General features: G+C 69.1%; 2 protein-coding genes across 2 annotated transcripts; both read left to right on the forward strand.

The window, feature by feature from the left end:
• Positions 1-2,735, forward strand: GPIHBP1 (glycosylphosphatidylinositol anchored high density lipoprotein binding protein 1). The gene is made up of 4 exons (XM_036031468.1): positions 1-517; positions 1,097-1,246; positions 2,121-2,234; positions 2,334-2,735. The coding sequence occupies exons 1-4, from the start codon at positions 283-285 to the stop codon at positions 2,567-2,569; spliced, it is 735 nt and encodes a 244-aa protein (XP_035887361.1). The 5' UTR covers positions 1-282; the 3' UTR covers positions 2,570-2,735.
• Positions 2,150-8,096, forward strand: ZFP41 (ZFP41 zinc finger protein). Its single transcript, XM_036031463.1, has 2 exons — positions 2,150-2,234; positions 6,488-8,096. Exon 2 carries the CDS (start codon positions 6,663-6,665, stop codon positions 7,536-7,538), a length of 876 nt encoding a protein of 291 aa, XP_035887356.1. The 5' UTR covers positions 2,150-2,234; positions 6,488-6,662; the 3' UTR covers positions 7,539-8,096.
• Positions 8,097-12,270: the final 4,174 nt, after the last annotated feature.

A 12,270-nucleotide genomic window follows, 5' to 3' on the forward strand; every position in this document is an offset into this window, starting at 1 on the left:
TGGGGCAGGGCCGCGTGGGGCGGGCGTGTGCCGTGAGTTCGTCTGAAAGGCTCTCGCAGAGGCCGTGGGAGGTCAGAGAGCCAACTCAGGGTGGAAGGGGCCAAGCCCGTGACCTGCAGCTGCGGTGACGCTGAGCTCCTGCAGCTGTGGGGCCTGGGCCCCGGTTCCCCAGCGTCCAGACACGGGGCAGGGCGTCATCAGGGGTCTCAGCAGCCCAGGGCCAGGCTCGCAGGCTGTGCAGCGGGGGCTGGGCCCCCAAGGCCCACGCGCCAGGCAGCTCGGATGGCCGGACTCCCCAAGGCCAGCCACAGGGACTTCCCTCCCCCGGTCCCTCTGGCTGGTCCCTCGGGTCGAGGAAACCGGCCAATTGTTGGAGGCTGGAGCCGGGGGCAGGGCCCAGAGGCCTCCAGGAAGCCCCCAGCAGTGCCCTTTGCCTCACTTCCCACAGGCCCGCACCCCGGCAGGATGAAGGCGCTGGTGGCCGTTCTGCTGGCCCTGCTGCTGTGCAGACAGCCAGGTACCGGGGACGGGGGCGGGGGGGGGGGTGCGCCCTGCAGCAGGGCGGGGACGGGGACCCCCGCCTGAGGACCAGACCTGGTTTGGGCAGAAAGAGGGAGTGAGGCTGCAGTCTGAGGCCAGAGGGAGGGGGAGGGGGGCCGCCCCGGGCTCCCCCAGACCTCCAGATCTCCGCAGCACCCCCCTCCAGGCCCCCCACCGCCCCAGCCAGTCCCAGGGGAGGGGCATGGGCTCCCCTCCCCTCAGCCCAAGGCTCGACCTCTCTGAAACACAAGCTTCGAGGTCCCCTCCCCTCTCCCAGCCTCAGTTTCCTTTCCTGTACCACGGCCGGGCCGGCCGTCCTGAGGGCTGGGGTGGGGCTGCAGGACAGGGCTGGCCCGGCAGCTGGGATTGCGAGGACGGTGCCTGGCCACACGCGGTGAGTCAGCCTGACCGGGCCAGCGGGGACCGGAGACTGGAGACCGCAGCAGCCTGGGACATGGACGGGGAAAGGGGGGCGGGGGGAGGGGACCGGTGTAGGGGTGGGGGCGTGGTGCCTGCGAGAGTGCGTCCTCTGTGCCTGAGGAGTGGGGCTTCACAGGAGCCCCCGTGCAGCCGGGGCGAGGACAGGCACAGGACGAGCGGGACCACACAGACGAGGACGAGGACGAGGACGAGGACGAGCAGAGGGAGGAGGAGGAGGAGGAGGAAGAGGAGGAGGACGGCGCGGCTGCGGGCAGCAGGGGAGGAGGTACCCGCCCCTCCCCCACCGAGGCACGCGCCCTCTCTTTCAGCGCTTCTTGGGAGCGCCCCAGCTCCCCGGCCAGGTCCGGGGCTGGAGTGGTTGATGTGCACCGTCGGGCACAGGCCGCCTGTGGGCCCGCCTCCCCGTGGGGCGGGGGAGGGGGTCAGGCGGGGGCCCTGACGCTCAGCAGGCAGCACCCCTCACCTCTCACCCTGACCGTGACCTTCAGCGGCCGCCCAGAGCAGGCGCCCGGAGAAGCAGCCAGCAGGGGGCAGGCAGTGGCGCTGGGGCGGAGGGGGGTGCAACGCAGCCCTGGCGCGGAGGGGCCAGTGGATACCTAGGCCCTGGGTGTGGATTCCACCGGAAAGATGCGAGCAGTCTGGCCCCGAGGGACTGGGGGGAGGTGGGACCCCCCGGGGCAAGGGTGTGGACGGGCCCCTGCCGGGGACAGGGAGCCAGAGGGAGAGGAGAACCCCATCCCCACCACTCACCCTGCCACCACCCCCGACGGCTGGGGCCGTCCCTCCTCTGTCCCGCCCACGGGGACGAAGCAGGGCCATCGGCACCTGACCTGACCCGCGTGGCCTGCGGCTCCCAGCTCGCCGCCGCCTCCACCCCCGGCAGGCCCGCCCCACAGCCAGCGCCCGCCTCCACACTCCCCGGGGGCTCTCGGCCCCCAGGCCGGGGCCGGGGTGGGCTCTGCTGGCCAGTCCTCGGGAGGGGGCCTGGCGGGCGGGCCCGGCGGCAGGGCTGGCTCTGCGGGCACCAGCCGAGGCAGGCAGGCGGATGGGCCGGCATCGGCAGGTCCGGAGGGGACGAGGCCGGCCCTGGGAGCCGGGGGCCCGGGGACGGTGGCCACAGCGAGCCCGCCTGTCCCCAGGGCTGCAATGCTACAGCTGCCAGAGCCTGCCCCAGCAGGAGCGCTGCCACCAGACGCGCAGCTGCCGCCCAAGCGAGCCCTTCTGCAAGACCATCGTCTCTGAAGGGGACACAGGTGAGCGGCACGCAGGCACCCGCAGGGCGCAGGCCCTCGTGGGGCCTCGCCCCGACCCAGACGTCCGGGGTGACCGCCCTCTCTCCGCCCCCCTCCCAGGATCCGGTCCTCTGACCAGCTCCTCGGGGTGGTGCTCGGCCGAGTGCAAGCCCATTGCCAAGATGACAGGCGGGACCCTGATAACCATCACCTGCTGCCAGACCAACCTGTGCAACGCCCCGCCCTGGCAGAGCCAGCCCGGCACTGGGGCGGGGGGCCCCCAGGGCAGCCCCGAAACTGTGGCCACCGCCCTCCTGCTCAGCCTCCTCCCTGGCCTCGGGGCTATGGGGTCCTGAGCACGGTGGCTCCCCTCCACCCCAGCCTGGCTCGTCCCCGGGGCCAGCGCCGCATCCGAGGCTGTCCTCTGCTGCCCACCTCTCCCCCCCCCACCCCACCCGCCTTGGAGAATAAACTCGGAGATCCGGCCCCCACTCCTCCCAGGCCCTCTGCGTGTCCTCAGTCTAGCCTCCTCGCCCCCCTCTGCCACTGCTTGCGGGCCTTGGGTCCGGGCCTCGGCCACCCCGTGTGCCTGGGGGAGCCCCACGCCCCTCTCTCCCCAGCTTCCTGCCTCCATCCACTCACCTGCCTCCCAACCCCCCAGGGGGCTTTTGGGAGGGAGGTTGCAGAGGCCGGGCTGGGCAGGAGGTGGAGTGAATGCAGGGGAGCTGACAGAGGAGGAAAGGGTGAGACGGGGCGGGGGCTGAGGGAGGACTTTCCAGCCAGCCCCCGAGCCCGGTGGGTGTAGATTGAGGGGAGGGGGGGTGGGGAGGTCGGTGGAGGAGGGGCCCAGAACAGGCCTGGGGGCTGCTGAGGAGAACGGGGAGTGGGAGGGGGTGGGTAGGGGAACCCAGCCCTTCCTGCGCCACACGGGGCGGCTCTGTCCCTGTGGCTCCCTCGGCATCTGCCCTGGCTGGGCTGGGCTGCACGCCGGCCGCTGCGCCCTTGGCCTTGTTGCCCGCACCGAACTCGGCTTCCCCTAGGGGCCGGTGCCAGGACAGAGCCCCAGGGTGGCGGAGGGAGGTGGCCGGCCTGGGCCTCAGTCCCTCCGTCAGAGCAGTCGCTTGGTGGAGCAAGACTTAGCGGCCCCCCAGGCCCTCACCAGCTCAGCCTCCCCGGGAAGTCTGGAGGCCTCTTCTGCCTGCCGCCTCCCCGGCAGGCGGCACGGCACCGCCCCACCGCTGCACTCCCCGCTCTCCCCTTCCCCTCCTCGCTCATAGGAAACTCAGGTCTAGCTGGAGGTGAGGGGCGAACCCCACTGGGTGAAGGTGGGGTGCCTTCTTCCCCTCTGTCCCTTCTGCTGGCTGGAACGATGGCCAGAGCTCAGCATCCACCTTGCACCATGAGGCAGCATGCAGGGTTCCAGGCAGGGCAGCCTGGTGAAGGGGCCGGGGTCACGGGTGACCTGGAGCCACCACACCAGCCCCACACTGCCTGACCCAGGACCCCGTCGCCTGGGAGTGGGTGCACCTCTGTCACGCTGCAGCTGGTTGTTTCACGGGCTCTCACCCACACCCATGCACGTGCACACTCCTGGGCACGCCCTCCCGCACGGCCCCTGTTAAGGCCTCGGGTAAGGGCTCCGCCCTGCCGCTCAGATGCTGCTGAGGCTTCCCAGTGGGACTCAGGCCCCGCAGGGTGAAGGGGAAGGCCGAGAGGCCACGGCCAGGCCTGGGGTCTGAGTTGGCCGTTCCCCCACCGTGTGACCTTGGCAAGCCCATCAGCCCGCCTGCCTCAGGGCCCTGCTCTGCCCCCGGGCCGGGGCTCAGCCCTGGAGTTCTCACCTGCGGGAGGCGTCCTTTCGTCCCTCTGCCCCTCTCCCCAGCATCGGCATCGGCTCAGCCCTCTGGCCTTTCTCCCTTCGATGGCCCCCACCCCACCCACTGGCCCCGAATGAGAAAGAAACAAGCGAGCCCTCTAGGCTGGACTCCTTCCCAAGTTGCCTCGCCACCGCCCCCCCAAACCAGCCCCTGGGGCTGCGCCGGGGAGCCGAGTCCCGAACTCCCTGGCTCCAGGAGGAAGCTCGGGTGGACACTGTGTTCCCCTCTTTTCGGGGCTCAAACGACCCGCCAGCCGGAGCCTGTGGCCTCTGGGGTCCGCCCGCCCGGGGAGCGGACCTTCCTTAGCCCTCCGTTCCATGCAGCCTCCCACCTCCACAAAGATGCCGGGAGATGCCGGGTCCCCTTCCCCCCCTCCCGCCCCCCCCCCCCGCCCAGATCCATTTTGTCCCGGGTGCCTGAGTGCCCCGCCTTGGGTTACCTGCCCTCCTGCGCTCCCCCCACCCCACCCCACCCACTCTTGGCTCCCGGGGAGTTCCTCCTGCCGCAACGGGAAGCAGGTGGCCGCGGTTTCATTTCCTGTCCTTGTTCCAGGCCTTGAGAATGGGGCAGGGATCCAAAGTAGGATATTCCTGAGTACGGAGATTCTGAGTAGTGCCCGCCTCCCTCCCCGCCACTCCGCCCCGGCACCCCAGGAAGACCCGGGGCTGCAGGGGCTGCAGGGCCCAATGGGCCGGGGCAGGTCCGCGCTCCCAGGACCGGGCAGGAGCTCGCCGAGCAGAGGGGAGAACTCAGGCCAGCACGCGTCTCGGAGCAGTGCCCGGGACTGCCTAGCGGTCCCGCCGGGGCGCGCGCGCCGGCAGGCAGGCGCTGTCCAGCACGCAGGCGCTGGCGTCCGAGGCCGCAGGAGCAGGAGGCTCGCGGTTGTGTGCAGGGGCTCCGAGCGGGGCTGCCCGTGGGACCAGGGCTGGGTCTCCAGGCCTCGGAGAATCGGCCGGGGTGGGGGGCGCTATGCACGGAGTAACGTCGGGAAGCGTGCACTTGTGGCTCCCCCTTACTTCACCATTCCCGCCAGAGAGAACCCGAGAGGAGCGGGACGCAGGGGTGAGTGTGCTGGGGTGCGGGGGAGAGCGAGGGCGGGACCCTGGCTGGTGTGGCTCCGGCGGGCGCCGACCTCCGAGCCTAGGATTCCCGGTCCGCGCACTTGCCTGGGTTGGCGGTTCGTTCCCGGTTGGGGGCGCGCGAGAGGCAACTGACCAGTTTCTCTTCCTCTCTTTCTCCCTTCCCCTGTCTGTAAAAATAAATAAGTAAAATCTAAAAAAAAAAAAAAAATATATATATATATATATATATATATATTGAAAAAAAAGAGCGAAGGGGGGCCGCAGGGGTGCAGGAGGGGGCTCGGGGGTCAGTGAGGGATCCCAGGCGAGTGGGAGGAGCGGGTTCGGGGGCGGAGCCCTCCGCGGCGCACCACCGAGAGGCCCGGAGTCCCGCCTCCTAGAGCGGCCCGGGAAGGGGCGTGGCCCGCTGCTGGCCGCTGCGGCGGGCTCGGCGGTCCTGCTGCTCCGCTGAGCTACCGGTGTGCGGCGGCGCTCAGCGAGGCTGGCGCCCCTCCCAGGGAGCCCGCTCTCCGCCTCGGACTCCCGGGGTCACTCCGGCGTGGCGTGGGCCCCGGCGCAGGGCACCGGCCTCCCCACCTCAGCTCCAGGCGCCGCCGGCGGAGGGCGAGGCTGAGCGAGGACCAGCCCCGCGCGGATGGAGGTGAAGGCGTCGCCCCTGGCCCTGCGCGCGCGGCCCGCGGGGCTCTGTCGTGGGCGGGGCGCTGCCCAGCTCGAGGACCTTCGCATCCCCCTCAGCACAACCACTGGCCCCTGCAGGCCGGGGCCCAGCAGACTGGGTGCATGCTTGTCCCTGGATCTCAAACCGCTGGTGATGCGGTCTCTCCGTGAGGCCCAGGCTCCTGCAGGCAGCTGGAGAGGGGCCCGGGCCGAGCGAGGGTCCTGGTCCCAAACGTAGGACGTGGAGAAGGACCGAGCAACTCCAGTTTGGGGACCACAGAGTAGGTGCTGGCGCGTGGCACACGTCAGCCCTCCCGGACACGGGTGGGGAGGCCTCGTGCCCTGGCAGAGGAAGAAAACGCCGCGGTCAGCAACCGAGCAGGTGCCGTGTACAGAAGCAGGGATGCGGTTCGGAGTGCGGGGGGCGGGGTCCCGGGAACCCAGGGTTCCGTGAGGCCTCGTCCAGTCCGAGACGCTCCTTAGGTGTGCAGACTGCAGGACGGGAGCAGGGAGGCGAAGGGGGCTACATCCCCACGGGCCCCGCCCCTCCCTCAGTCCTCCTTCGGGAAAGAGCTCAGTGTGTCTGCCCAGACGCCCGTCTGACGCTCTGGCTCCTGCGGCCGCCGCGGGGTTGCTGCCTCTCCGCTCTCCCTTGCAGGTTCCTGCTCCAGCCGCTGCGTGAGCCCGGAGCAGTGAGGAGCTGTGTCTGGGGCAGGACCTCGCTGGAGACGCGACCACGAAGAAAGGAATTTGTCCGACGGAGAACGGTGCCCCGCCCGTTCCGTTAGCCCTCACGGGCGCCCCACAGCCCTTCCTCCCCGGGGGACGGAAAGATGGAAAAGCGCACAGGCAAAAAGACGACGCAGGGCCTCAGGGAGCACATGGCTGTGCGGAGGGACGCCGCCAGGGACCGGAAGGCGTCGGGGGCCAGAGGGCCCGGCGGGAGGGCCGCCCTGGCTAGAACGCACAGGAAGGCGCTCAGCCTGAGCCCCCAGGCCGAAGCCCACGTGTTCGACGCCTTCGACGCTTCCTTCAAAGATGACTTCGAGGGCGTCCCCGTGTTCGTTCCCTTCCAGAGGAGGAAGCCCCACGAGTGCAGCGCGTGCGGCCGCGTCTTCAAGCACAAGACGGACCACGCCCGCCACCAGAGGGTGCACACCGGCGAGAAGCCGTTCCAGTGCGCCCAGTGCGGGAAGAGCTTCCGGCACAGCTCGGACGTCACCAAGCACCGCAGGGTCCACACGGGAGAGAAGCCCTTCGCGTGCGGCGCCTGCGGGAGGGCCTGCAACTGCGGCTCCAACCTCCTGAAGCACCAGAAGACTCACACGGGCGAGAAGCCCTACGGGTGCGAGGAGTGCGGGAAAACCTTCGCCTACAGCTCCTGCCTCATCCGCCACCGGAAGCGGCACCCCCGGGGGGAAGCACTGAGCGCGGGGAAGCTGGTGGGGTGGCCCCTCCGGCCATGGCCGCCGCTGCCGGGCACCCGCCGTGGCCTCGGCCCTCTCGCCTGCTCCGGAGGACGTTGGCCTGCAGCCCCTTGGCCCACTGGGTCCCCGGCCCGTCCCCGTGCGGGCGGCAGGAGGCCTGTGGCCCTGAGCCAGACAGCAGTCTTCCAGGAGGACCGCTGTCCCCCCTCGGCTGGCCGCGGCGACCATCCTTTTCAGGCTGCGGCACCAGCCCGTGAACTCAGCCCCGTCCCCAGGAACTAGACGCCCTGTGACATGTGTCCTCTCGGCCCGGCCACCATCCCGGATAAGCGGCCTGATTTACACAGACGGGCCACGTGGGGCAGGGCTCCTCGGGCCTGCAGGCTGCTGCGTGGGAGGTCCCTTCCACAGCCACACCCCGGGGCCCCTGTCTGCCCACGGCAGCTTCCCCCCAGGCTGCATCTCCCACGCAGGAGCCCACGGCACACGGCCGCGGGCCTGGCCCCAGGCCTCAGCTCTCTGTGCAGGTGAGTTCTGCCGCTCTGACCTTGGCCCCCAGGTTCCATCCCACCCTCAGTCACGTCCACGTGCTGGGCCCCGCCTGGGTCTCCCTCGGGAGTGGTCTGTGAGGGGCTCCGCTCTCCGGGGCTGTGCCACTTGTCCCAGAACCTCCAGACAGTCTAAGGGGGCGAGGCGACCGTCAACCCGGAGATAACGAGGCTTTTTATTCGGAAAAGGATGGTAGCTACATTTTCACTCCATCGGACCCAAAACCAACAACGGCTTGAGGCTCTGGGGGCTCTGTCTCGTGAGAGGCCTGCGCTCCGGCAAGACAGGCCCCTCTTCCCGCACGGGAGGGGCTCCGGTGGCCTGGCTCTACTCCTGATCTTTCTAGAAGCTGTGAGGTTGTAGCACCCACCTGAGCTGGGCCCTGGCTGGCCCCAGGGTGTGCGAGGGGCATCCCGCCCTCCACCACTCCCCGCCGCCCGGGACGCGCTCTCTGTTCTGGAAATGAGACCTGATGAGGCGGAACTTCGGAAGCAGGTGCCAGAAGCTGGCCTCACGGAGACACAGACGTGCGACCCCACGTTCAAAGCACGTTCCCGGGAGGTTTGGCAGACCTCGGGTCTGGACTGCCCGCCGGGTGGCAGGGCCACGCCCGTGTCGGAGCTCCCGAGTTCGAGCGGGCCAGTGGCTGGCCCACACCACGTCCCGAGGCACAGGGGTCATGGGCCTGCGGCTCATGCTCGGGCGTCTCGTGGAGACCCAGGGGTGACGGTGCAGGTGAGGGCCAGCCCACGCCTGTTCTCGGCGGGCTCTGCCGCCGCGAGGTCTCCGTCATCGCTCAGCTCCGCCATCACCTGCGACGGCGGCCGCCCACAGCGCAGAAGCGGACGAGAGCAGCCGCGCGCCTGCAGCGTGTGCTCTACAGAGCCCGGCGGGGCCGCGTCTGGCCCGCTCTGGACGGAGGGTGCGCGAGTTCGCCCCCCCGCCCCCGGCCGCTGCGTGAGCCGCAGCACACCGCGAAGCGCGCAGTCACGGGCGGCGCTGCTGCATGGCACGCAGCGTGCGTCCCCACCCGCCCCTTACGCTGTAGGAAACCGGTGGTTTCTGTGCTGCGGCGCTGCACGCCCTCGTGCGTGGGAAGCACTGGTTTTTGGGGCTGCATCGTGACCCACCGACTTCACTATGAATAGTGCAGCGACACATGTCTTTTCCACACTCAGGGCCGACAGGAGGGCCCCCTGGAGGGGACTGACGGGCGGAGGCGAGGCTGGCAGAGCCCTTCCTGCAGGTGCACTGCGCAGGCGCCCCGCAGCGCCCAGACGGCCGGCTCCCCGGCCTCCAGCGGCAAGCCGGTGGGTCCCGATCCTCGTCAGTTCGGTAGGAGGGAGGAAACTCGTGCCGATCAGGTGTCTGGTTTCTGGAGGGGAAGCGGGTGGCCAAGGGCAGAAGCTCTCGGGCTGCCAACCTGACCCCGCGCTCTGGAGACGTGGGACCTTGGGCAGGTTGCTTAACCCCCTGTGCCTCAGTTTCCTCGGATGTGAATGGGGCAGCTGCCGCAGCCCAGTGACCTCAGGTGCACTGGCCCGCCCCGACCAGGGGCCTGAGGGCCGTCCGCTGTCAGGGGTGTGCTCCCTGCAGGCTAACGGCCTTCACTGCCTCTCCCGGGAGGGGACGGCAGCTCCCTGCAACCGAGTCAACCTGGGGAGCAACAGGGAGATACCTAACAAGATAATGCCCTTGGAAGTTTTACAGACACGGTGCATGGTGATTAGAGAAAGCACATGCCTCACCCTGAACAGTTCTCGGTCTTTTTCGGCCCCCTGTCGAGTTGGGTGGACAGATGGGCCCTGCTGCTGAGTCGGCGGTAGCGGTGGCGTCGCAGGCCAACGGCCCAGCCGGGCGCCTCGGGGGCGGGGGCCAGGGAGCCGGGTTCTGCTCCTGCTCCAGCTCAGAAGCCAGGGCTGGCACGTGAACCTCTGCTGTCGAGTGTTTTGTTGTGCCAGTGGCACTCAGCCTGCATTCCAGGAAAAGAAAACCCTGTGAGCAACCCCCCTGAAAAAACACTGAAAGTGGTAACATTTATGAGCTTCAGTGACAGTGAAGATGCCACTCACGGGTGCGAGTGCCAGACGGGCCGCTGTCCCCCTCGGCCCCTGTCCCGGGGAGCGGGAGGGCTGGGGGTCAGAAAGCGGGGCGACCTCCCCTGCCCTTCCGAGGGCGACAGGCGAGTGCAGGGGGCGAGACACCGGACAGCCACCCGTCACGGGGACGGGCGCCGCCGAGGGTCAACACGGACAGGCTGGCTCTTCGACAGGACTGAGCGCTGAGCTCGGGCAGTGCGCCCCAGGAGACACCGGCCTGATCTTTACGGTTCCCAGTGCAAAACCGGGCCACACCGAGCGGCGTGGCATGTGGGACATGCAGCAACACCAGAAGGGAGAGAGTGGCCGTCACCAAGCTCGGGGGGTGCTTCCCCGGCGGCAGGCAGGCCCCCCGGGCTCAGGGCCGGCGTGTTGGTCCAGCGCTCTCGACGGCATCGTGCGCACGCCGAGGCTGCGTGTCCCGCGTGTTTCCCAACTTGAGTTCAGAACAAAATTAAGCGCTTTCCTGGACGCCCTCTTGCCATCCAGGTGTGGGGTCTAAGCCACACCTCCCCGCCTTCCCCCTCAGCAGACTGTTCCCTCACATCTGTGGTTGGCTTTTCCCCAATAAAGGAAGCAAATAGTAGTCACACTTTTTTAAAAAAAGATTTTATTTATTTACTCTTAGAGAGAGGGGAGGGGAGGGAGAAAAAGGGAGAGAAACATCAATGTGTGCTTGCTTCTCGTGCACCCCCACTGGGGACCTGGCTGCAACCCAGGCATGTGCCCTGACTGGGAATTGAACCGGCCACCCTTTGGTTCGCAGGCCAGTGCTCAGTCCACTGAGCCGCACCAGCCGGGCATAACTGCACTTCTTTATTCGAGAAGCATTTCTGGTCTCCTCAGGCTGTGAGAGCAGACTGTGTCCAGAGTGAGATGTTCCCGATGAGACGTGCGTGAAGGGGAGCCTCCGAACTCACAGGAGAGCCCCCACGTTCCTGAGCGCCTCCTCCGAGAGGGATAGAGGTCAAGGACAGGAAGAAAGGAGAGCGGGGTCAGCCTCTCCGGCCGAGGGACAGCTGGGGGCCAAGGCATGGAGAGGGCTGTCCCTGCAGGAGGGAACGCTTCAGGGACACGCTGGCAGGCGTGAGCAGGGCAGCGTTTCATCTGGGGGCCCCGGGAGAACTGGCCTTGACTGCAGGGCCTTCCTGGGACCCCAGACCTCTGCAGGGTGGGCGGGCCCACAGCTGCGTGCTCCCCCCCTGCCCAGCAGGCACCTCAGCTCGGCGTGGGCCCGGTGTCCCGGGAACGCTGCAGGCCAACAACGTCCCCGGCCAAACGCCGGCGCAGGGTCCCAGACCTCAGGGTGCCTCCCCTGGGTCACAGGAGGATGGACGGCAGCAATCCCAGACCAACCTCGGGGCACACTGCCGGCTCCACCTCAGTCTAGCGTGGAGGGCACAGGCACGGCTCCAGGGGGACCTGGTGTCTGGGCGCCGCCCACACAGGACCTCGAACAGACATGGGGAGGCCTGCGATGTCCTGGCAACTTGACATCGATGGTCTCTGTGAGCCTCACCCCCCTCGACCTGAGGGCAGGTGGGGAGCCAGCACCCCACTGAGGGGCAGCAGGCACTGAGGGGTAGGGCTCCGGTCCTCTCCCTGCGGGCAGGGGCTCCTCAGCGACCTGGCCCCTGGTTGTCCTTGCACCCGGGCCCACCGCATTCCAGCGGCAGCAGGGCGTCCCCTGGGCTTCACTTCTAGTGACCTCTTGTGTGGGAGCCTGCACACGCCACCCTCTGGGTCCTCCATGCCCGGGAAACTAAGTGGGTTTGCCCGCTGCTTAGTGCCTGCAGTCCTGACTCCCCCGGGGTCGGGGGGGGGGGCGGGGGGGCCCCTCAGGCCTGTTTACTCAGCGTGCACCTGCAACAGGGGCCAGTCTGTCACCCAGAAGGGTTCGCGGACAACGCCCGCGGGCACGTTTGGTTGTCCGCAACTGAGAGGAGGTGCCACTGGCACCTGGTGGGTGGGGACGGGGACGCTGCTGGGTGTCCCACGGGCGAGGGCCAGGGGTTGGCGGGGCGGGATCCGAGGAGACCCGCAGGTCCGGGGAGCTGCCGGCCAGGTTTTGATTTAGCAGCCGGAGGCTGGGAGACGCAGCTTTCGGCGGAAAGCGGAGCACTTGCTCGGCGAGGTGCCCGTTCGGGCGGCGGAGCCTGGCGGGGCCGGGGACCAGGCGGGGGCGCAGGCGGGCCGAGAGCGCGGCGAGCGGCCGCGGGGAGCAGCTGGAGCCCCAGGTCCGCCCTCGCCTCGCCGGAACGAGCCCGGCGGGGCGGCGCGGGGCGGCGCGGGGCGGCCGGGCACGGGGAGGAGAGGGGCAGGCGGGACGCGGGACTCCGAGAGCGGCCGGTCCAGTGAGTCCTCCC

This window comes from Phyllostomus discolor, chromosome 7 (assembly GCF_004126475.2).
Source record: "Phyllostomus discolor isolate MPI-MPIP mPhyDis1 chromosome 7, mPhyDis1.pri.v3, whole genome shotgun sequence".
NCBI classification, from domain to species: Eukaryota; Metazoa; Chordata; class Mammalia; order Chiroptera; family Phyllostomidae; genus Phyllostomus; species Phyllostomus discolor.